At 40.4% G+C, this 25,868-nt stretch overlaps 1 protein-coding gene across 3 annotated transcripts; it reads right to left on the reverse strand.

Moving 5' to 3' along the window:
- Positions 1–293: 293 nt before the first annotated feature.
- Positions 294–25,597, reverse strand: ddhd1a (DDHD domain containing 1a). 3 transcript variants are annotated; one of them, XM_022215030.2, is made up of 14 exons: positions 24,321–25,597; positions 22,654–22,830; positions 18,155–18,256; positions 14,963–15,091; positions 13,262–13,409; positions 9,136–9,245; positions 8,733–8,839; positions 8,387–8,649; positions 7,314–7,389; positions 6,879–7,028; positions 6,637–6,701; positions 4,861–5,033; positions 4,016–4,213; positions 294–3,867 (listed from the first exon to the last, which is right to left on the reverse strand). In XM_022215030.2, the coding sequence occupies exons 1-14, from the start codon at positions 25,102–25,104 to the stop codon at positions 3,680–3,682; spliced, it is 2,670 nt and encodes an 889-aa protein (XP_022070722.1). In that variant the 5' UTR covers positions 25,105–25,597; the 3' UTR covers positions 294–3,679. The 3 variants fall into 3 exon arrangements, with proteins under 3 accessions (XP_022070722.1, XP_051812486.1, XP_022070732.1); XM_051956526.1 differs by having other exon boundaries at positions 6,879–7,024; positions 7,310–7,389; XM_022215040.2 differs by lacking the exon at positions 18,155–18,256 and having other exon boundaries at positions 24,321–25,595.
- Between the last annotated feature and the right edge of the window lie 271 nt (positions 25,598–25,868).

A 25,868-nucleotide genomic window follows, 5' to 3' on the forward strand; every position in this document is an offset into this window, starting at 1 on the left:
ATGTTGCTAAACTGTATTATAACCCCTCAGAAGAGATGACTGCTTATGGATTACAATGCGGCCTATTCATGATCTATAAGTCAGCTTTGTTATTCATTTCAGTAGGGGGGGTGGGCTCGGAAAGAATCTGATCTGAGTTTCGGAGGAACAAAAAGCTCCATTGTCCTTCAAAATCAGCCTGGAAATGAGCAATGAAGCCATCGTTCTCCTTCCTCCTACACAACAGAGGTTTATAATTTAAAATTTCCACCCCTCCTAGTGTGACATGTGAAAGAAGAAAGATTACAAAATGATGATTGTATCCAAAAAGAAATGCTTTAATAAAAGGAAATAAATACAGTGCTTTGGATGGCAGTTAGAATCCATTACAGGCATGGGTTATTGCACAGCTCTAGGGACAGAAACAGAACACTTTTCCAGACATCCGATCAAAGTCGAAGCAACAGTGTTACCTGTTTAACACATTTCACTCAACCCACAGTAAGTTTTAATGTGCATCTCTTTTCACCCCCCACGTTTGACTACGTATGGCCGCAAGCCATACGCAACTTCTTCATCCACTTGTGAACATTTTAAAGAGTGACATCTGTGCTGAATTGTTTTACTCAATAATGGCTTCAATCTGGCATCAACAAGAGTGTCGAATCTACAAAACATGTAACAGCAGACATTTCCCTGATGCTTGTGGTGCCTTTAACAAGAAAAATAGACTGTCGTCGTTCAAAATGCTGTACATTAAATGCTCACATCGTCAAAATTACAATGTGTTTTAACAAAATTCTCTGTAATGCTCTCCAGTTAGCTTGCTCGTTTTTTTCTTTGCAGCAAGCAAAGTGAACACATTTGAAAATCTGTGCTTGAATCAAAAATTGCTATAATGCAAAATGTGCAGATTTTACATCCATTTTGGAAACACGGCCAAATCACAAACAATGGCAGGAACATTGTTATTGTTACACTGTTCTGTCCACACCCCGACAGTACGTATTTGTCTGAACCCACAAAGTGTGGTTTTAAAGATGCAGAGGCAACAATGGGATTGCTACTGTGTTTTGCTCTACATATGTAATATCTCCAGGACTCCTACCCAGTAACATGTTGAAATCACTTTCTGCATCTATGCATCTCTACACATGCTTAGCAAAAACGAATAAATAAAATGGGCTTTTTTTTAAACATAGCTTCAGTGCAATTCATTGCAAATGAATGTGCAAGATCCACCAGCTCAAAAAGAACACTTTCATATCACTCTCCCTTATTTGTCCCAGCTTCCATTCTACTTCCTGGTTACCTATTGGGCCATCTCATCAAGGCAGCCTGGTTTTAGTCAGTAAGTCTTTGCACACACAACGCAGACATTAAACACCAAAAACATTGACTTCATTAAGTGGTGGACCAGTCAGCTACAGCCCTCGTGTGGAAGAGTAAAGCTGCAGCTTGCACCATAACAAATGAAAAATAAGCTCTTTGATAACTATGATATTACAACAAGCAGGACACAAATTGAATTTGACACCGACAGTAATAAAGTCTGTCACGTGACTCGGTGAACATTAATATGAGGACAGTTCCATTTCGTCATCCATTGCGAATGTATTTAAAATGACTTCATTAGAAATCCATAAATGATCACGAGTGGTTTTATAGTTATAACAAAGTTTCTTAGACGTGTGTTGGCACTCTGCACTATTTTCTTGTTCCAACATCCATTTGCTATTAATATGACACCATGCAAAGTGAGGAAGCATTCTAATTTCTGCAGAATTTTTTTACCAGGACGATGAACTAATGTAAGTTCTATCAGTATTTTTATTTATATATATGCTCTGGTAAACCCAAGTCAAAAATCCTGTTCAGAAGACAAATCATTTGCTGTCCCCAGTTACCCTTTGTTTTTTCTTTCATGAATGAATTTGTAAGTAGTCAGTTAGGCAATCACACAGTCAAATGACTGGCACATGCAGGTTTTTAAGAATAAAGAAACCCCTCTTTTACACAAATATAAAGACAAACGGACATATTCTTTGCTCAAAAGGGGAAAGTGACAACAAGGTGAACAAGATGCAGTTAACTTTTGTGTGCAACATATTACAAAAGCCTAAATTAAAAAATAATTATTTGTTTTTACCTTGGCCAATTACATTTTCATGGCTGGTGCATTAGCCTTAGCATGACTAAAGCTAAGCAGCGAACAAGTTAGACACATAAAAGTTATTTGGCCACAAGTTGGAATCCCATTTTTAACCAAGATGAGATCCAGGTTTATATCCTCAAGAGCCTGAAAATTGCTAAGAAAAATATTAATTTTTTTAAGAAAAAATACATCTAGTATACCACTGATTTTATCTGAATATTAATAAAAAGATATGAGCACAAAAACCTCTTCATAACTTATATTGAAAATAGAAGTATGACTCTAGATTGAATGAGTGACTGTTTTGAATGAGAACTTGATTTGTAAATGACATCAAGATTTTAAGAGTAATTTGAAACCATAAACTGTTAACTAAACATATCGGACTGTTGTTTAACAATGAAGATATGCCTGTTATTAAACAAGCATCATGTGCCTGTAAACCTCCATAATATGCAACATGAAATCTCATGAGGATATTTAGCTGGAACTGTTGTGTCAGCAACAGACATTTGTCCTATGTATTAGAGCAAAAACTGTACTGTTCTGCTACTGAATATCAACATAAAGGAAAACTCTGCTCCACTTGAATCTGTCTGTAATATATAAAATGATTGCTTTGCTCATGCTATTTGGTGTAGATTTATTTGTAGAATGAAACTATTTGCATTAGAAGTGGATATAAAAAAATTAAGAAAAACAAACTAAAAATAAAATGGTCAGTTACTTTTCTTATTGCCAAGACAATATTAAAGGGATAATGCCCTATGTTGTTTTGATTCTGTGCCAAAGAATATTGAAAATATTCAAAATGAATAACATTGTTTGGCTAATTTTGAAAGGCATTGCGCTGTTTTTCAGCATTAGCTTTTTGACAAGTAGTAGCTAAACCCTTAAAGAAAAAACAAAACAATTGTTTTGAAAGTTACTTTCTCTTTCCTTTATAGCAAAGAAAAAGTTGAAAAGATCAGACAGAACTTGAGACCTCAGTGACTGAGGGTCAGGCAAATGTGTGACAAGGCTCCTGGTCGAGTCGGTGGGAGAGTGTCTGGATTTAAGCACTGATTAACAGGAAACACATGGACACTTTATCAACATGCTGCAGCTGTTTGACTTAAGGATAGGTTAGATAATGAAGTTAGAAGTCTATCCACCAGATGCAACAAACTCCCAAGCATCACACTCATTAGGCTCGTATTCCATATTTACATGTAGCCTGCGGTCATACTGGCAAATGGTGCACCTCCTTAGGGGTTCCTGGTCTATAACTGTCACCCTTAGGGTGTGCAAATGTGTGCAAACAAAACACAAAGAGACAAAAATGCACATTTTGGAATGAAGTTTTGAGTCAGTTTGTTAGTAATGATTCCAAAGTGTTGAAAGAGCTAGATCACAAGGAGATAAAGGGAAAATTAGTGTATCTGAAAATGAGCTTGTTGAGAAGATGACAAACACCTTCAGCATTATAAGACACCATTCAAGTGTGAGCGTGTGTGTGTGTGTGTGTGTGTGTGTGTGTGTGTGTGTTGTAACAAATGTGCTGCCTCAGTCTGGCTCCGGCGTATCTTCTGCTGGGCCAGCGGGTGTCGTCTTCTGTTTGTATATGAAGGTTAACAAGAAGAGAGCTATGTCATGAGAGCACCAGTAGCCTGTGTGCGAGGTCACTGCCGACCAATAGCGGCTCTCCACCAGACCTTCTCTGAGCTCAAAGTCGATGCGCCGCTCCAGCTCCACTGCAAGACAGACACAGATTTGTCCATCCATGAATTAATGAAAAATACCCTACTAGCCCTCTTTAATAAGAAGAATCACTTATTCTGCAAATAAAAGCTAGTCTCTCGCTCAAGGATTGTTTGGTGCTGGACTGGTAAGCAGACTCACATGATGTGTCAATAATAGGTGAGGTGGGTCGTATCATGGTGGAGAGGCCGTATGCTGACTGGCTTTCTGTGCGTTTCTGCTCATCTTCTTCAGCAGTCGCCCCTCCATCAAGCCCTAAGGACACTGAGGGCTGGCTGTTGGAGCGAGAGAAACGCGAGAAGAGGATGCCTCCGATGCCCTTTCCTATGCTTGCCGCTCCTACAGTGAGAGAATTTAAAGAGAGTGAGAGAAATGAAGGAAGGAAATGAGTTGGAATGTGGGTCCAACAATGAAAAAAACAAAGGTAATAACAAATTTAGTGAGTTTTTTATATATAATTAAGTGAAGATAATAGAATCATAAGAGTGTTAGCAACAGAAGCATATTCCCCTCGTTGCCACATGATGGCACTGCTGCCAAAAAATCTCCCTTTAACTACAGCATTTCAAACATTGATCTCAAGATAAAATGGAATGTAGGCAGTGTGAATTCACAGAAAAGAGAAATTAATTTGTTCACCTTTCTTTCTAAGCCTTCAGTTGTGGGAAATGTGGAAAAATGAAATTGTCTGACGTGAAATTAAAACAAGAACACCAACCCCCCTTTTCTGCATTCCTGGTACTTTACATATATTCAACTCTCCATGTTCATCTGATCTGGTGTGAAGTAACAAAGTGAACATACTGAAACAGTTTTAGAGCCAAGGTCCTTCACAAAACTGTCAGGTAGCGCACAAATCCTTAGAAGTTACCCTCAAACTCTTTCCATGATTGTGTCTGTACCTGCATAAGTTTTCTAGTAATGTAAAAAACAAACAAGAGCTAGGTCTGTCTGAGAGGTTAGAAAGAGATGGTAGTGGGCCTTACCCAGTATGCTGGCCTTGCCCAGACTGGTGATGGACTCCCCATAGTGTCTGCGGGGGAGGACAGGAGAGGTGCTCGGACTGGGAATGCTCTCAGTGTCAGATGTTGGTTCTTTGATTGGGTTGAGGAACGTAGGCCGGATCTCATCGTAAGGTGTAGGGTTAGTGGCGCTACACCTGATGACCAAAACAAACCTCAGATATTAAGAGCAAAAAGATGCTGACAATATTATAACTACATACAATGTCTATAATGAGTATTCACACTGCTTAGATGTTTCACCCTTTTGTTGCTTCTTATACATAAAATTATGGTCAATATAATTTGATGATTGCATAAATATTCACCCCCTTTAAAGCGATTGATCTAATTCAACAGAGGTCCAGCTAGTTAATACAAGCAGCGTCACAATTAATGAAATGGAGATCACCTGAGTGCAGTTTATGTGTGTCAAGTGATCATAGAAGAAAAAACACCTGCATCTCTAGTTCGTTGCTATTCCTGCTACAATTGCAACATGAAGACAAAAGAACACTCCAAGCAACTCAGTCAAAAGTTAAATGAAAAGTATAAACCAGGAGTTTATACCCAGGAGTCAGATGGGAGAGACTGTACATAAAGCAACTGTTGCCAGGTTTCTTCACCAGTCAAAGCTGTATGGAAGAGTGGCAAAGAAAAAGACATTGTTGAACAAATCTCATGTAAATTTCACCTTGAATTTGCCCAAAGACATGTGAGACACTCCAAGTTCAATTGGAAGAAGGTTCTTTGGACTGATGAGCAAGTACTAAGCTTTTTGGCCATCAGACTAGATCAGGGGTGTCAAACTCAGTTCCTGGAGGGCCACTATCCTGCATGTTTTAGATGTTTCCTTCTTCCAACACACCTGATTCAAATGATCAGCTTATCATCAAGCTCAGCAGAAGCCTGATAACGAGCCTGATCATTTGAATCAGGTGTGTTAGAAGAGGGAAACATCTAAAATATGCAGGATAGTGGCCCTCGAGGAATGGAGTTTGACACCCCTGGACTCGATGCTATGTTTGGCGAACACCAAACACTGTACATCACAACAAACACCATCTCCACCGTGAAGCATGGTGGTGGCAGCATCATGATGTGGACGTGCTTCTCGGCAGCAGGCCCTGGAAGGCTTGCAAAGGTTGAAGGGAACATGAATGCTGAAAAATATCGTCAAATCCTGGACTCTGACTCTGTCTGCAAAAGAACTACAACTTGGGAGAAGATTTATTTTCCAGCAGGACCACGACCCCAAGCATACAACAAAAGCTACACAGAAATGGTTCAAACACAACAAGGTGAATGTTCTGGAGTGGCCAAATCAAAGCCCAGATCTCAATCCAATTGAGAATTTGTGGCTGGACTTTAAAGAGCTGTTCACTCCCGATCACCGAGCAACCTGACAGAGCTTGAGCTGTTTTGTAAAGAATAGAGAACAATTGCAGTGACCAGATGTGGAAGGCTGATTGAGACTCAGTGCTGTGATTACAACCAAAGGTGCATCTACTAATAATTGACCTGAAGGGGGTGAATGTTTATGCAATCATTAACTGTACCTTATATATTTTTAATTAACATGATTTTGCAAAAAATCAGTTTCACATTTATATTAAAGAGGGTCTTTTGTGCAAATTCTTGTCAAAAAAAGCCAAATTGCATTGACCGTGATTTCATGTACAAAAGCAACAAAAGGGTGAAATATCCAAGGTGAATACTTTTTATCGGCATTGTACATGTGCTAGAAAATTCAGTTCTTACCAGTGTATCTGAACAGGTGCAATATTGCTATAATGCTTGAGGATGAGGGGCTCCAGTCTGTAGGCCTAAACAAAGATGTAAAACTTGAGTTAGTTTAAAGTAAAAAACAACTGTCAAAAACATACAGTGAAGTTTTGTTTTTGTTTTTATTTTAACACATCTGAGTTCTCATTTCTATCCGGAGAGCACGTTAGAAATTGAAATGGCATCTGTAAGAGCTGGAACAATCACGGCAGACCTACCACAGGGTCTGTCGGATGGAAGACATTGAAGAGCCTGCTGCAGATGGATGTGGGCAAAATGTGGTCCTGGTGGCAGCTGCTGCCCGGACGAATCCCTCTCAGGGCCAAGAACACAGCCAGAGGAGAACCCATGCAGAAGAAGTTTTCTACCTGGAAGCCAAAGGGTGCAAAGATGACATGAATGTCACAAAAAGAGGCTCTGGTATTGACATAAACAGCACTTGTTTACACAGCAAAGTTATAAAGGCCAAAAAGTTACTCATTTCTGGTTTGTTTTCCTGTAATAGTAGCATACACGTTGAAGTGTATGGCACATAATTACATTGCTTTTTAACAAACTGTCTCAGTTAAAAATGTTGAAATCACTACTATTTACCATTTTAGAGTAATTTCACATTGCAAGGGGTAGTACATTACCATATTTGAGCAACTTGCCTTAAATTTGAGAGCTGGAGGGGCTGAAGGCTTCGAGGCCTCCAATGTGATGACTTGATTTTGCAGCTCTCGCAACCTGTAAGAAGCAAAAAACCACAGTGTTCTGAAATGTACTATAAAAACACCTAAAACCTGGCAAATAATTGCAATCTAATTCTCATTAATATCCCATACACATTAAACTATAATACGTAGACATGCACCCATTATCCACATAGACCTTTTGTCTTCACGTCTGTCATCAAACAATTTCTTTACCACGTAGATCAATAACTCATACTCTGGCAGTTTCCCTACGGTAATGGTGCACACAATAAATCACACCACACACACACACGTTTGTACTTCTATCTTAGTGAGGACATCCATAGGCGTAATGCATTTCCTAGAGCCTTACCCTAACCTTAACCATCACAACTGATTGCCTAAACTTAATCCTTACCCTAACCCTAACCAAACCTCAATTCATACCTGTTCTCTAAAAACAGGTCTTCACCCTCAAACATGGCTGTTTCAAAGTGAGGACCGGCCAAAATGTCCTCACTTTGTAAAAATGTCCCCACTTTGATAGTTAAATGCAGAAAATGGTACTCACCATGTAGCAAGTACAAGAACACACACACACACACACACACACACACACACACACACACACACACACACACACACACACACACACACACACACACACACACACACACACACACACACACACACACACACACAGAGTGATGGACTGGTGCTGGGCAGATGTATTAAAAGCCTTTTCCACTACATCTGATCATGAGGCATCAGAATATTCCGCAGCCCACACAACAACAGCAAACAGAAAACCAAACCAACCTCTTGACATTGGAGCATGAGCAGAGTAGCTAGCAGCACACATAAATAAAGACAAGCACTGGGTTTGGCATTGAATTTAGAAGAGATTGGAAAAATACGAGCTGCACTAGCGATTGAAGGTAGATTAGAAAATTTTCTTCGAGGCTTTCCATTAAAGCCTGTGAGAATATTTGGAGACATACAGGGATAAATACAGTCCTTGAGAATCACTCAATATTAGCAAACTTTACCTATTCCTTGTGTGCCTCAGCTGTTCTAAAAGATTCCTCTCCTCATACGACATCCAGCGCAAGTCCAGTTCTTCCTCCACTACGTGATGCTCCTGCAGACAGAAGCGAACAGGATCCCATCCTGTCATAATGTCATAGGTGATGACGCAGCCGAGGGAGTGAGACACGATGGACACTTTGCCACCCCTTTCCTCAAATTCAGGGTTCCGTGCACAGAAAAGTGTGTACAGTTTGTTCAGCTCTTGTGTTAGGCCCTTAGTAATCTGTGGAGACGGATTGAAGGGGTTTTTAGCAGAAGTAAAAGGTACAACAGATTTATAACAGCTTCTTAACGTGTATGACTCACTTCATCCCGATAAAGGGGGCTGTTGTAGTACATGATGTCCATGGCGCTGCTGTTAAGAAGGTCTCTCAGTCCTCTCACCTTGTCTGGTGTGATTGAGTCGACCGTATCTACAGAAAGATACCAATAACAGTGCAAAATAGATCTACTACAGACAGAATAGGTCTGGCATCATATACAAAATAAAACTCCATGGAAAGTTGCTATGCTCATACCACACAGCCCCAAACACTCTCAGTGAAATAACTAATCCTGGCTCATACCACTGTTGCCATACTTAGAGCAGCTCAAATGGGTTACTAAGTCTTTTCATGCATAGCAAAGTCTACAGTGGATGACAACATCTTTGCTGCATATAGAACAAATAAAAAAGAATAAAAGCATGTGCACTGCCAAAAACACACACCTCCATCCAGTGCGAGTTTCGAGCGCCACTCGACAGGCAGGAACTCCACGTGTTCTTCATTGTGCTCTGAAAAGTGCTTCTCCTCCATCTTCCTCACACCCTCCCTCAGCCTAAATGGACACAATAAAGAAGATGCAGCATATGATGATGACATCACTCTGGAAACTGCATTTTGGCAAATATTGGCTTCATGTAGATACACCGTCATCATTGTATTATCTGGGAAGTACTGTATGATAATGACAGGTTGTGAGTGTATGAGTAACATCTTCTGTGTATATCCGGCCGTACTATAGACTGACTAGCATCTGTGTTTGCACTCTCTCTCTCAGGCTTAAATTATTGTTGGTGGGAGAAGACTGATGTCCACTTAACTGCTTACTGATGCAATAACTGTCCTTGTACAGCACACACAGACACAATAGTTACATTGCCTCTAGCCCTATATGGGGCAGCATTAGCTTGCAGGATACACTAAATACACAAAGAGAGAGAGGGTGAGGTAGGGTTAGAAGCTTTTAGGTGACTGGTCTGTTAATGGGGCACCTAATGCAGGTTTTGATAGGACAATCTAGTGTGTCTGCAGAGGAACTAAAATGCTCAAAGGTTTGAGTGCTGCATTACGTAGCTTTCTGTGCGGCACCCACAAGGTTTCCTTTGCTTTGAGGTTTGCATCAACTGGACAGTGAGTTTTGACATTCTAGGTGTATCTAAATGCATTTTAAATAAACATTTGCTGATTCGAGACCAAATAGTGCTCCTAAAGTCCCACAATTTCCTCTTTCACTAGTGCTGCAGAAACTCTGAAAGGCACAGACTGGAAATTAATTCAGTTAATTTAAAAAAACAACAATAACAACAATAACCGACAAACAGGGAACAGACTAGACACGTCTGCCTGATCTTTCCTCTTGGCTGAGGAAAGTGTGTGCTGTAATCCACAGGGAGATGGCAGTCAGGCTTAATGTGCTCTGCGGCTTGACTTGGTCTACTTTACCTGCTTAGTGTGTCTAAGCTGTTGTAGTGCTCCAATGCGACTTTGTGACATAGAGACACACATGGCTCTGATCTGTACAGTCTGTACTATTGTCTGCAGTAGTACAGCGAGGCCATGGACCAAGGCCAACACAGCAGTCCTACTGAAGACACCACAGTCTTTCACCTAATACATAACCATAGAAAAGGATGGTGCCTTGCTTAAGCATCTTCTCAGTGTTCTATATACAACTTATCTCCAGTGAGACGCTATTTATAAAAGAACAAATGCCGCCATAATTTGCTTTATCTCATTTCTAGAAGCAGAAGTGAGCATTGTGCTCTGACATTGTACCTTCCTCACTAGAGGCCTGTGAACTAAACACAAATGTCAGCTTTTTGCAAAGTTCCTCATGACAACACGAAACCTTTGCAAGAAAAAAGGAAGTCAGCTGGCTGGTTAAACCGTCATCTAACACCATCGAATCATAGTTTCAGCTTTATGTGCTAAGGTTGTGGGATATCATTCTGTGGAAGCTGAGACGTCAGCCAAACAAAACAGAAAGCAGAAGAGTGCTTGTTTGGTGCATGTCATGCTTCGGAATGTTAAAGGAAGTAATCTGGACTTTCATTTCAATTTAATGTTGTCCTTTGGCCATGCAGGGTAGTTTTTGCATAATCTTACTAACAGTAATCTAGATAGCACTAAAAATATATCTACATTCAAGCAGAGCTGAGTATATGTATGTTGGGCAATTTGTGCTATTCAAAAAATTTGAAAGTTGCATTTCACATGGCTAAAAATATGAATGGAATGTCACTTGATGATGTTGGTGAATCAGTCAGTATACAGACCTGATCAAAATCTTAAGACCAGCTGAAATATTGCTAGAATTTACCTTTTGCACATTTGGATCTTAATGAAGTTTTAAGTAGAGCTACAATATGCAAAAGCAAGAAGGGGGAGTGTGACAAAAAGCATTTTGAAAAAGTAATTTATTGAAAACAACAAGTAAACTGAAATAGGCTGTTTATCAGCTGATCAAAAGTTTAAGACCACAGGCTATAAAAGCCAAAATCTGCTCAAAATTCTCATTTTATGTCAGCCATTCACATGGTCATGCCCTCCTGATGGCAAAAGCTAAGAAGCTTTCTCTTCTTGAATGTGGTCGGATCGTCGAGCTGCATAAGCAAGGCCTCTCACAGCGTGCCATTGCTGCTGAGGTTGGACGCAGTAAGACGGTCATTCTAAATTTTTTGAAAGATCCTGAGCATTATGGAACAAAAAAGTCAAGTGGTAGACCCAAAAAAATTACACCTGCGCTGAGCCAGAGGATCTGACTGGCTGTCCGTCAAGACACAGGGCGGTCCTCGACCCAAATTAAGGCCCTTACTGGTGCCAACTGCAGCGCAATAACCATCAGACAGCATCTGCAGGAAAAGGGTTTCTAAAACAAAAAACGAATTCAAAGGCCTCGTCTCCTTCAACGCCACAAAACTGCCCGTTTAGACTTTGCCAGGGAGCATCAAACATAGGACATTGAAAGGTGGAAAAAAGTTTTATTCTCTAATGAGAAAAAATTTAACCTTGACGGTCCAGATGGCTTCCAGCGTTACTGGCATGACAAGGAGATCCCACCTGAGATGTTTTCTACCCGGCACAGTGGAGGGGGGTCCATCATGATCTGGGGTGCTTTTTCATTCAGTGGAACACTGGAGCTTCAGGTGGTGCAGGGTCATTAAAATGCGGCTGGTTACGTGCAGAGGTTGCAGGGGGCATCCCTCATGACTGAGGGCCCTTGTCTGTGTGGTAACAGCTGGGTTTTTCAACAGGACAACGCTGCAGTTCACAATGCACGCTTAAAGAAGGACTTCTTCAGGGAGAACAACATCACTCTTTTGGACCATCCCGCATGTTCACCTGATTTAAATCCCATAGAGAACATTTGGGGATGGATGGCAAGGGAAGTTTAAAAAATGGCCATCAGTTCCAGACAGTTGATGCCCTTCGTGAAGCCATCTTCACCACTTGGAGCAATGTTCCCAAAAGCTTCCTGGAAACACTCGCATCAAGCATGCCCAAACAGATTTTTGAAGTGATTAACAAGAACAGTGGAGCTACTCATTACTGCGTCCTACTGAGAAAATTTTTTGTTCTGGTTTGGAGAGTGTTTTGTAATTTTTTGAGCGATGGTGTTAAACTTTTGATCAGCTGATAAACAGCCTATTTCAGTTTACTTGTTGTTTTCAATAAATTACTTTTTCAAAATGCTTTTTGTCACACTCCCCCTTCTTGCTTTTGCATATTGTAGCTCTACTTAAAACCTCATTAAGATCCAAATGTGCAAAAGGTAAATTCTAGCAATTTTTCAACTGGTCTTAAGATTTTGATCAGGTCTGTATGTCTGTTTTGACATTCAGAGAGAATAGTCTAAGATGGAGAAAGAACATGAGAACAAAAACACAAAAGCTGCAGTTTCAGTGTCATTATTGCTTTAACTGAGTTTGTATGAACAGAGAGAAAAAAGGAGGTGCATTCCTGATTTTGTTAACCCACTATTATGCCATCTGTATTGTAATGCTTGAGCACCACCTGTTAATCTGTAATAAGCACTGCTTTGCACTTAAGCTGTGCAGTCTGTAAATGTGCTAATTACATAATTGGTCATGGTGTTGAGCAAAAAATGTGACCGGGAATAACAAAAACCTGCCAGACCAGTCGACATCTGAAACCTGTCAAACCTTCCACAGACAAAAAAAAAAACAGTGGGACAATTCATAACCTTTTAAAGTAGCAAATACGATTTGTGCCTGTGACAGATACAAAATAAAAGGATGATGTGAACAATAACAGAACGAGTTTGAAAGACTGATTGTGTGTGGAACAGACAAAAGAAAGACAAGATAGAAAAAGTTTGTGGCCACTTAAACATCACATTACATCGCTGGATGTAAGGTTTTTTCCTCATCCTGCGCTTGCATTAATCTCAACTGGATGTGGATTTAATGCATAAATTAAATAAGTAAAAAGGTGGAAGATTTCCCTTTTAAACCTGATTCTAATGGATTAAAGAAAAATGCTGTTGTCATAAAAGAACATACACACAAGAAAACCCTCAAACAAACCATCTTATTAAAAAATGCAACTCACATTCCAGTGTTTTTAATAATGCGACCCTGGTCCATCTTCTGTCCGATTCCATGGACCACAAAGACGATGTGTGTAGTTTGAGGGGGTCTGTCCTCAGGTGAGGCCTCTTCAACATAACCCCGATGGAGCCGTGTGCCACTGCTTGAAGCTGAGAGACAAATCAGAACAAAACTGGATCTTTATTTAAAGGTAGTGAGCTGTTTGCTGCTAATGAAATGAATTCATTTTAATTCATTATTTTCCGTTACACATTGAAATAATAATAAAAAACAAAACACTGTTCGCTAGCAGGCTATAAATAACTGAGTGATGCTGTTAAAATAACGTGCTGTGTGGAGTCCAATGAGGCCAGTAGGTGAGACGGGGATTCCTGCTGTGAATGTGGCCCAAAGCTGTATGGCTACACCTAATGTGCCAGCAGGGCTGAGTGTGTGTCCTTATTTAGAATCTATAATCTAGCGTAGTCATGTGCTGTACGGCAAGGTGATAGGATCCTGCTGACTTTCTGCTGTCTGGATAGCGCCAAAGACATATCTCTTCACTGAGAATTTATTTGTTGGGAGAGATTTAGATAGTCAGTACCAGATCGCCCTGTTATCTGTTTGCAGGAGATAAAATGTATCGTACACTTTGAAGACCATAGAGCAGATTAGAGTCATCTACACAGATCAAAAACCTGATCTGGTCAAACTGCAGCCGCTATCTTTTAAGTTACACACTTTTTTTCCGTACAAATGGCAGATGGACATTGTGTGACTTTCTGAGTTAATCAGTTAAGAGTTAGAACCATACCCAGCTATGTTTAAATAACTGTTACCAAATGGTTTCAAATACTAGCAAATGATTGCACACTAGAAATGCAGCAACGAGCAGGTAACTTGTGCATTAGATTAGCAGAGAGGTGGCTCTACTGAACCAGGAAAGCTACTATGTATTTTGAATAAATGTTTGGTTTCATAGCATTTATAACAAAGGGGATAATGAGCTAACAGAGAAACAAACAGGGATGCTAGAGACAAGCATAGCAAGCTGGCACTGGGTTTTACGTACAACATACAAGTTACAGTGGACACTGATGAAAACGCAATTCATTTTTAATGTATTTTGTCATAAGCCAAAATGTAGGAAAAATTCACATTTTCACTACATGATATTACAAATTTCACAGACCCCTATAAAAGCTGTTGCTGAATTCATATCTGAACATAAAAGTCTGCACCGAACTTCAGTATCGTTGATACAATAGGTGTTGTGAAATTTTTTTTTTTTAAAATAAGGATGTTAATCTCATGTTGGTGCTACAAACAACATTAAAGTTATTCAGACAAACTGTCTGAGGACAACAGATATCTGTGCAAGATTTTACAGCGATCAGTCCACTAGCTGTTGAGATTTTCCAAACTGGACCGGAAGAAATGCAAACCCTTACACCCCCTTACCAGCATGGCTAAAACATGTAACGTAACTATGACACAAAAACCAAACATCTTCTTTTAGTAATGTAATATCTTAATTAGACATTTTTCTGGTTTCATTGGCAATTTGTTTGTGGTAATAGTTCTAGAGTAAAACTAATCAAATAATCAAAACATTAACATGTATTACTTCTTCAGTGATCAGAACATGCACACACATATGTATGGCTACGAAACTGTTTGTCCATCTTATTTGCAAAGATGATGACCATGAGTGATTACAGACCTTTGGAGAAGCCCAGTTTCTGGGTGACGGTGCGTGCAATTTTGGAAGTGGTGGCATCACTGTAGAGGTAGATCTCATCCACACTGTGCCAATCCACATGTGTTCGACTCAGCTTCAGACTGTGGATGGCTGTCGGAGGGCAGTGAGAGAGGAGTGAGTGAATGAATAGATAGAGGAAAGAAAGGAGGGCATTTGCAGATGGCGAGGGGAAAATTGGCAAGGAAACACCAGGGAACAGAGAGAAGGAGAGAGATTCACCGATACAGAGGGTTGTGATCACACATTTTAGGGATAGTACAGAAGCAAAGAGATTGAAGACATAAAAATTGCACAACGTTATGGCAATCTTGAATTTAGTACAAAATATCAAAAGTCTAGGATCAATCTAACCGAACAGGCTCAATCAAATGCAGTTTGGAGCATTGATCTGCAGAAAGAAAAACACATCAAACTGCCACACACCGTGACTGCATATTTCAGCTCTTGCTTGTCGTCCTGCTTACGTCTCATCAGACTGAAGATCGTTTAGATGCTGTCATCTAAATTCCTTCTTTTTTCATTTTAATAAACAGGTTGTTTTGTAAAGATGTAATGCAGTGACTAAGGCAAGTAAGAGCAGAGTTATGGCTCGAGAGGGGACACCATTTGCTACAGAAGCTAAGAGCGATAAACGAAACAGGTTCACTTAAGAGAGTTATTTATGTCTCTGCCGCATGTCCTTTAAATGCCCTGCACAGTCAAGTTCAGTTGGATGAGATTGGTGGAAGACTTTGGAATTGATCCAGAGCACAGTCATGGCTCTTTGTACTGCTCTGAACCAAACTGCAGATTAAAACCCCTGAGAACAGGGCAAAGTACTTGGAGACAGATTTCTAGATTAAGTTTTTTAAAGCTTGAAACTCTCAACAATGTACAATCAATACAAGTGTACATGAAATATTGTTATTATGATGCATGTCTTTGGTACATGTTGTAGAGCAGTGGAAAAAACAACCAAGAACATCCTTTAATATTTGGACACTGGCCAGGTCTACAGGGTAAGAAACACATCTGAGTTAACCTGTCCTCTGCTGCCTGGCAGGAGAATTTCTCACTGGACAAGCATGACAAGTGGGCAGTGAGAGGCAAAGCACTTCTTGTACTTTTGCTGTGACCTGTTCATGCTGAGTGCAACCAGTGTGAAAACGAATGACTGCTTCCGAAAGATGAGGACAAGCAGAGTTTTCAGGACGAATTCTTAGGCGCCAGATCAATTGGGAGTAACACAGGGAAATTTTTCATTTTTCCGAGCCAAATAAAACAAGCTTATGTCAGGATGAAGTTCCCAAGTGAGACAAGATAGACAGTTACTTCAGTCCCACATCTCCATTTATCTGCAGATCCTCAAGTGAAACTGCTCAACAGCAAATGAAACATATGCTAACCACCACATGAAATAATACTAAACCAATACTTGATAGAAGCAGTGAAAGAGAGCAACCGGCTCTCCCGAGAAAAGGACCTTTCACCACCCAGTCTGGCTTCATCTCAATAAGTTTAAAGTGGCTTCCCTTCCTCAAATACCACTTGGACACAGAAGTGAAGACATGGTTGATAAAGAAGGTGGGACTGGCCATGAAACCTACATCGTTATGCAAAGTTGGGTGAAGCCACTTCAACCTGTTGAGATTTATCTGTAGCTAAGTGAACTGTAAAACAGGAGGTATTAGTCCAACTTTAACAGAAACTTGTTGTGCTAGACCAGTTAGCTGTTTTTATTAATATTAAATGTTAGTTGGAGCAAAAATGTAACAACTGAAATGGAATAATTCTTTGGTAATGTGCAAGAACACTTCCTGTTTTACAATGAAGGGCAGCGCATTGTGAAAGGAAGAGAAAAAGAGGAGGGGATCAAAGTGTGGCAGTCAACCAAGAAAGAGTTTACTGAGCTAGTTCTCTAACACGGCTATGGAGAATTAGTGAGAGACACTGGATAAGGGAGACTGATGAAAAGGAAGGGAATGAAGGATGTGGCAAAGAATAGGAATAGACCGGGCAAACTAGAAATGAAGTTAAGTGTGATGGAGTCTGGGAAAGATGAAAAAAAATACAAGAGGAGGGGAGAAAAACTAGGCATCCTTGAACTAATAATCAGTCAATATCCAATGATAAAGGCACAGGTGACATTGGTTTCTGAAAGAGGAGAAACAAGACAGAAGCTACAACTTTTTCTTGTCTATGGTGTGGCAAGCAAAATAGCTAGAAATCTTAGCAAGGCTTGTCATCCTCAAGACAACACAGATGCTGTAATGTCAACGTGACATCAATGAACAAACAAAAGGTCTACTACTGTACTGTAATGCTCTAAGCTCAGGTGGTGCACAAAAATGACAGGTCTATGTTTATGTCTGCTTTGCACACTAGGCTTTAGGCCAATAACTGCTTGAATTTACTACACAATGAGGAAACAGACCCAGACACTTCTCTTTTCAATACACCCAGAACTAGGACAGGGATGGACCTCAAAGAGGGCGACTCTACACAACATGTTAAGGGCTATAATATTAAGGCCACAATGGCTCTTCTGTTTGGCTCCTCAGTTGTGCTTTACTCTGAACAGAGTGCTTTGTTCATAGCTCTTAAAGCGGGAGCTGTTGATAGCGGTTCATTAATGATCCAGTTATATAGTCAGAGGGAACAAGAGAAAGAAAGAAATGAGAGAGATAGTGGAAGACATGGCTAGGGAGATTGAAGAAAAAAAAAAGCAGTAAAGCACCTTGGCTTTTTTGAGGACCAACTATTTATTCCAGATCTTACTGGTTTCAGGGGTTTTGCCCTATTAGTAGAGTGAACCATGCTGTCTATTCACTATTCCAGCAAAAAAAAAAAAAAAAGAAGATGGGAGACGGATTCCTCAAAAAGCAGCAGCAGTAACAGCAGCACTACCAAACTCTGGGTCATAGCACAAAAGGAGAAATTCTAGCAACTAGGCCCAGTTAAGGCTGCAATGGAGAACAGTCTAAATCCATATGAATACAACCATTTCTAACTGAGCCTAGGTCTAGTTCTAAACATCAGATGTCAAAGGTCTGAACCACAAAAGAAAGGAAAATCGAGATCCACACAGACCTAGGATGTACAAGGAGGGGAGTACAAGCTAGAAGATCTAAGACAACAGAAATAAAAACAAAACAACTTGGTATTTTACAGTACCTTGACAGCGTTTGCGCTTGTGACATGTAGTTTTAGCACTCGTCTGATATCCACTCCATTTGAACAGAAAAGGGAGGTAGAAAGGGGGTAGGTGGGAGAGAACTAACAACCAACAAAGAGTGAGTAATGGCCATCACCCTGGTGTCAGTCACACAGACTACCGCTGTCATCACTCTTGAACAGGTCAATCTATCAAGTAGCGCTGCACTCAGGTTACTCCTTCAACCAGGACAGACAGGAAGTCGGTCCTGGTTACTGCAGGGACCTGGTGGCTGCAGGAAATAACCTGAACCAGTGCCTTGGTATCAGGCTAGGATGAGCCGACAGCCCAAACTGCAGCGCTGTTTGATGTGTGCCTTAGATGACTGAGGTAGTGTCTGTTTTACACTCATTACAGAAGTCCACAGAATTGATATCTACACAAGCTGTTACTGTGATTAAACATGCCATAATGTAATCATTTCTCTTTGTGTATGTGTGATACATACTTCGGACAGCTTTTAGCAGTACTTACATTACCATATGGCTTAATGAATAAATTCAATACTAATGCAATATTACCCATATAACTGTTTAAAGAATGTAGTGTTGAATTGCACTTACACATACTGAAAATAAACAGGTCTGTATAAGTAACATCTGAGACATTATCTCAAACATTTCTGCACAAATGAAGAGTATATAGTTTTCCTGCAAGTTAACTTATTTAATTATGTCAAGAAAAGAAAAATGTGACTGTAGAGCTGCAAATTGTTAGAAGATGCATTTTCTTCAAAATGAGAGTAGGATATCTATACCCATATACTGTATAGTTTGGGACCAAACATGACTTAATTTTCCTTCCTTTCCCAAGTTACTTTGTTGATGTCTGGAAGACATACATGCAAAAACACACATATATGTACACTGACACACCCTGAGCCCTATATACATTACACTACTGAATCTGTTCTAAGTAGATGTCTTGATTTGACATCTGAAAACTCCTCCACAGAATTTGACAATCAAATCAGCCAAGTCTCAGAAATGACTAAACTATTCAAACCGTGATTACGAAGATATTAAACTTGCAAATGTCAGCAACGTTTCCCACAGAGAGGTGAAAGGCTGTGGAGGGGCAGAGAAGTGCTGAGTGTACAGGAGGTTTGTTTGCTGGAAAAGCAAGTCGGTAATGTCCATTTGGGCATTACAGCACTGATGGATCCATTCATAAATAAGTGCTCACTCATTACTGGGATATATGCTATGCACAGGATTTGTACATGGAGGTCAAAACAGTGAACACTATATTTACGTGTGTACAAGCATATAAGAAGCTTGCTATGCGATGACCTCAAAATATCTGATATCTGCAGAGAAAGTAATGACCATATTATCTAGTTGGCTGCCAAGTGTGTGCTGAGATGGTGAGTCTGCATTTTCTGGTTCCTTTAAGCACGTGTTAGTGATTAATCATGCAGTGTGTTCCTAGTGTCATGCGTTGCCTGAATAAATACATAGTCGAGTATGTAGCATGTGTAAATAAGCCCGTGAGCCTTGCCTACGTCAAACATACACAAAAGACATTGCTGACAGATGACACTGTGCCCGGCCTGCTGGCTTTATTTTCCCTTGATGTCTTTCAAGCCTGACAGACTTGGGCACACCCTATAGTTTTCACCATAGGCTTACTGCTAAATACACCCAAATTGTAAAAGCTTAAAGTGAATCCTCTTCTAATTAAAAGTTTTTTTCTGCTTCGTTTAATGTGCAGCACTCTTTTTGCACAGTCGCTTGGAAAATGGCACTGGCACCATTAAGTGAAGTTGACCAAGGGACATCAAAACATGGAGAGACTATTTATGAAATCCAGCAACTGCAAACCAGGTTGCTATTTTAAGCTTCTTTAAATGACATAAGGACTGTGGCTTCATTGTTGATGTCAAAAGTTCACTGTCTGTTATGGCTGTCAACTTTTTTTTCTGGCTCAAATGGCAGCAGGTACTCACTATAAATGGTAACACTTAAACAGTAATAAGGAAGGAGGAATTCAGGAGGATGAAGGGTAAGTCCAAATTTTAAAGCACGCATTTTGGCTAGTCATTGAGGCTATTTTAATGAAAACATTTGTTAACAACAATTTAAATACTGAAGTTCACAAAGCCAACATATCAAAACCTCATTTCTACAGATATTGTAAAAGAATCATAGTTAAAGCTGTCATTGCTCATTTGACTTAAAGTGACATGAAATCCTTCTTTTTTAATACTTTGAATAACACAAATACATCTGTACTTTATAACTGGACTATCAGCCAACATCGTCATTTACTCATTCATTACTTTTTCTGCTATTAATGTCAGCTGCTGACATTTGTATTTTAATTTATCTGTTGACATTCACATTTTGCGTCGCAACCTCTGCTTATCACTCACAAACAATCAGCAACAACAGAAAATCCATGCACATTCTGTACCTAGCAATAGTCCCACATTATGATGTGATGCCTGCATAACACGCTGGTATGCCTACCATGTCTTCTGCTTCACTAACCTTTAGTCTCAGCAGGCCACTGCAGTACAAACACTCCGCTATAAAAAAAAAAACAGAGTAGCACTAGGTAGGAGACACAGTAAGAGATAGCAGGGGAAATGTATGTACTGCAGTATTATCAGGGCAAAGCTCGCCCACTTCATGATACATTTATCAATTGCTATGCATTAAGGGAAGCCTCGTTCTGGCTCTGAGCAGCTTAAATTATTATTTCCAACATAAAATACTCCCCTGTAAGATTCCCTTTAGAAGTTGAATTAACAGAATCTATCGCTTCCCTTTGCTTCAATGATCAGCTAAATACAGAAATGGAAATCCATCTGCCAACAAAAGCAGCAGGATTTTTCCAAACAGAAGATGAAAGTTTTCACTCCACGCATTACTTGCAGCATGTAAAAATGGAGCTGGTGTTGGGTTTTATTAACATATACCCCTAGCTTTGTCCCCATCTCACAAGGTGAGTAGAATTTTACTGCACTAATACAACTCGCCCACTAGACAAGCTAAGGACATGTGATCTGTCTGCTGTACAATAGAGGGGCCTTCAAGTGTCACAAAACCAATTTGCATGCCGCCACACGATATTTCACACACCCTGCAGATAATGTGGCTATGATTCCTCTGCGATTTCATACCTCTCCATGTACACCTAGATCTTTCACTGTCCTTATGTGCACAAATGCGTGTGCGAGAGGTTTCACATGCTATGAGTACATAACAGAAATTGTGACAATGCAAGTGAGACTGGAAACACTTTCCACTGCTCTGTTGATTAATTTATTTATAGGCCTTAATTTATTCTGAGTATGGGGGACAGGCAGTGTCATTACATGTCAGCAACAGTGTGTGAGGCGAGGCAAGGCCTGAGGCAAACAAAAATAAAAAAAAAAATTTAAAAAAAGAAAATGCTTGGGCTAGATAGATTTGCAATATACAAAGTTCTTCGTTTGAGTCAATTTAACAGTAATTATGCGTTTATTATTCAAATACAACTCATCAAGGTCACAGGAGTACAAGTGTAATTAGATTCAATTGGATTTTAAATGATAGTCATTGTTTCTTTTGATGTTTAGTATTTTACTATGCACATTATGTTCCAGATCAATCTGGTGATGTTTTGAGTCATGCTTTTAAAATGAAGCCTTAACATTTTTACACTTTCTTCAACAGTTGCTGCATCTTTTCCTCGCTGCTTTGCTCTGTTTAGCTGCCACATTCACACACCCACACATTCATCACCGGCGAAGGTCTCGTAGATCTGGCTGCCTTAAGGAGACTGCTGAATCAAAGAACCTCTTTCTTATTGCCTTTCACAGCTAAAGTCTGCTATGTTTTGCTTGAACCGGCCCTAAGAGAGGGATGTGCCAGAATGTACTGGCTGCACCTGCTTTATATTGGAAGGATGACATGACAAAACCTACACACACATGAATGGAGGCACCTGGACATTATTTTTTATTTTTTTGACTGAGCATCGACAGTACAGCATGCAGGGCTATCTCATAATTCACCATTTATGTCTCTTTGTGCTTTATTGTGAGGACTGACATTTTAACTGACTACTTTTTACTGGAATTTATAACTATTAAAGCCTGGGGGAGTACTTCATCTTTTCACTGCTTTTACATAGAACTGTTCTGTTTTGGTCTTTTTGCGACCTAATTCCCTCCTGGAACACAACGCAGGTAATTAATTGGGAACCCAGCTGTAATAAAGTGTACAATGTTTGCATTAATAGTCACAAGTAAGATATTCTGACTTTAATTTCAACCTCAGACCCCATTCACTGCACGAAACATTCCCCATCGAACCTACATATAATCGCGGTATTAATCGTTTCAAGAATGGATGCTTCAGTGCTGTGTTGTTTGAGGATAATGAGACAGTTTATGTAGCTTTCTACATTTAGAACATTTTATCACACTAAAATTAAAACTCTTCTACCCTCGCCCTTCCCCAGTGCTCACCATCTTTGCTGTCAACAGTCTTGACAATCAAATCTGTCTCAAAGGTGTCCTGCATATGTTGTCCACGGAAATGGTTCAGGTGCTCCTGCTCAATGAGGTCGCTCTCTTCTTCTTCTAACGGGAGCCAGGTACCATCAATAAACCACTGGCCTCTCATCACTGGAATATGGTCTTGTTCTGAAAGACAGTAGTAGCATTGATTTAGTAGTAAATGCAAAACAATGACTTTATTCTGTGGGCAGACATTTTGGTGTCAGATTTCTTTTTCAGGGGTGAACGGTAAAGCTAATTAAGACACATTTTTATTGTATTTTGCTTGTAAATGTACAATAAAAGTGGCAGTGTTGCTACAGACATTTTCTAGGGACTAACTCCCTTTGAGAATTTGTTTTCAGTGACATAATCTGATTTCCATTTAACTCAAGAAGTCTGACAAATCCTGGAGGGCCACAGCTCAGTGATTAATGGAGCGAGGCCAGTTTTGATTACAGTCTTGCGTGACATTATTAACAGATTCTCCTGTGGTGAATAAGAGTGCAAGAGCTGATCTTAAATTAGGCACACTTTGCAAAAGAAAGGGCCTTTCTGTACAAAGTTAGATTATTTGTCTGACACATGAGCTAAAAACACGAGCATACTTGTATTTATATAGAGAGAGGTCCATAACAACAGTAGGGCTAAGCCAGACACAGAAGAAGGACAGTAATAGAGACAGCAGATACTAATCACTCATTTGTTAAGGTGGTTCATGCCTGGTCAGAGAAGATAAGCTTGCAGTCCTTATGTAACATGATGTTTCAAGTTCCTATGAAATTAAATATGACATTTTCACATGGTTTGCTGAATATACCAGCATAAAACTAACATGTTCCAAATCATATGACATGGCTTGATAATGTCACATGATTTGGATGTTTTGCTTCTTGGATTACAGTGCATCAGCAACCTTTCCACTGTACATGCACTGATCTCTCTCTCTCTCTGGTATCTATCTCAAAAGTAGTGCGTCAGAGCCTAAAGCGCTAACATGGCATGTGTGTTAGCAGTGACAGAAACTAAGCTGAAACAGTACAGCAAAGGTCTCGAGTGATTACAAGGGACTTCCATCCACAGCATTTACAGTCAGGAAAATAACTGCTACTCCAAGTGTCACTTGACATTAACCTTCGAAAGAGCCAGCTACCCATGAACCCTTTCATGCAGTTCAGGTTTTCTGAGGCCCCATAGCGACCGCCTTCATTTGTTCCCTGCCTTTTCCTGGAAATATCCATGAATTAGTTAGTACAGATCAGCTGAGCTCAATAGACCAACATCCTGGGTTGTTCCCAAAAGACCAGGCTATGTAATTACTAGTTTGCCAATGAAGAAAATTTTGCAAAACAATGCAGGTCTCAGCAAATTACAAAACCAAATGCATAATCCACTACTAGTTTGAAATTTTATAGGAGAGATGGATGCTGCTTGTGATGAGATTTTGGTATAGAGTAAGGCTTTATACTGCAGAAGATACAGTTTCTATGAGGTTTATAACAGGAATTAGTGCCTAAGGACATGCACTCTGATAGCTGATCGGATCTGGTACTTTCCTCCTGGTGCAATAACAGTTGGTAACTAATGCAAAGCAGAAATATGATTTTGCAGACTTTGTTATGGTTGATTATACTTACGCTTCCAGTAGACGGGATAGCATTCTTTGTCTTTAACATCAACCTCATAGAGCCCTCCACGAACACACACTGGCTCCACGCTGATCTCAATGTTGTCAGGGTCCCTCTCATCAGAGGACACGGTGGACGTGTCCAGGGACCCTCGGCCTCCGTGCACACTACTGGTCCTGGTCTCTACTGGCACTGCACCGTTTAGCCCTCTGCTCTCCTCCTCGCCCTCCTCTCTGCCGCTGACCTGGGAGCTTGCAGCACCAGGGTTCAGCTCCAGGTACTTCCGAAACATGAGCTCAATATTAAGCGAGTCATGCCCGACGAAGGGCTTCCAAGTTTTCTTGTCCTCTTTGAAAAACCACCGCACCTCCTCCGGCCCGAGCTCCGTGACCACCTCGTTGAATCGGTGTCTGGAGCTGTTGGACCTGGACCTCTTCCTCCTCTCGAACAACGGACCAGCGTTGTTGCCATCGTTGTCGCTGTACTCCAGGGAACTGCTTTCGAGGTAGGAATCCGGGGAGCTCAGGTCCAACAACAAGCCGCCCTGTGTGCTGTGGTGTCGGGTGTGTAAAAGCGGCAGGTGTCCCTCCAGTCCTGACTGGACGGAGGACATTCCTGCCTCCATCGTGTCGTTCATGAGACTCATTTCGTGATAGTACGAGAACACATCGCCTTCCAAAGCCCAGTCCTTGTTGTTGTTGGCGGTTCGGACGCTGACCGTTGAAACCTTACTATCGTCGCTCAAAGATGAGCTAAATGTGGAGGTTCTAGTTGTAACGTTGAAACTGCTCATAACTATCCGAGCAGCCCCACCTGACTGGTAACCTCCTTGTGTGTCACTTCACCTTAACGAATCCATTACGGCTTCACAACAGCAAGCAACATGGTTCATGACAGTCAGTAAAATTTCCCAAAGTAATTTTCCTCCAGACAAGGTCCCATCGCATTTCAATGAGCGCCCCGCAGCTGTCGCTACATCAGCTCGTTAGCTTGCTAAGCTAAGCTAATGAAGCCGGCTGGAGAACTCCGAGGTTAGCGTATTAGCAACGAGAAAACGAGAAAACCTACAAACCGCGTGTCCTCTCCGCTAGTAAAAATCAATATCAAATGACTTTCTCTCCTATCAGCAGGTCTCTTAAGTCCAACTTCACGGTAGTAACACTACAGTCACCATACTTTGAGTGTTCCGGGTCTCTGTGGAATTTCTGATGCTCTCGTTGTCCAAACAAATCTTGCATAGAGACAGGACTGTAGTGTGCGTGTGCACGGCTTGACAGCTGACGCATAGATCACAGGGTCCGTTCGGGAACGCGCACGTAGAATTTGCGCGAACATGACGACAGTGTTGGTGAAATGCGTTTTTCATATTGGACGCGAGATGGAGACAAAAACCTACGATTGGTTAAAAGGTGTTCCAGAAAGAGATGATCTGCAATGAATGAATGAATGAATAAATAAATAAATAAATAAATAATCATTATTGTTTATGTTTATTGTTATGTTTATTATTATTGCTGTTATTGTTATTGTTGAATATGTTTATTTGTTTCCCTTTTA

Source organism: Acanthochromis polyacanthus, chromosome 1, assembly GCF_021347895.1.
Source record: "Acanthochromis polyacanthus isolate Apoly-LR-REF ecotype Palm Island chromosome 1, KAUST_Apoly_ChrSc, whole genome shotgun sequence".
NCBI classification, from domain to species: domain Eukaryota; kingdom Metazoa; phylum Chordata; class Actinopteri; family Pomacentridae; genus Acanthochromis; species Acanthochromis polyacanthus.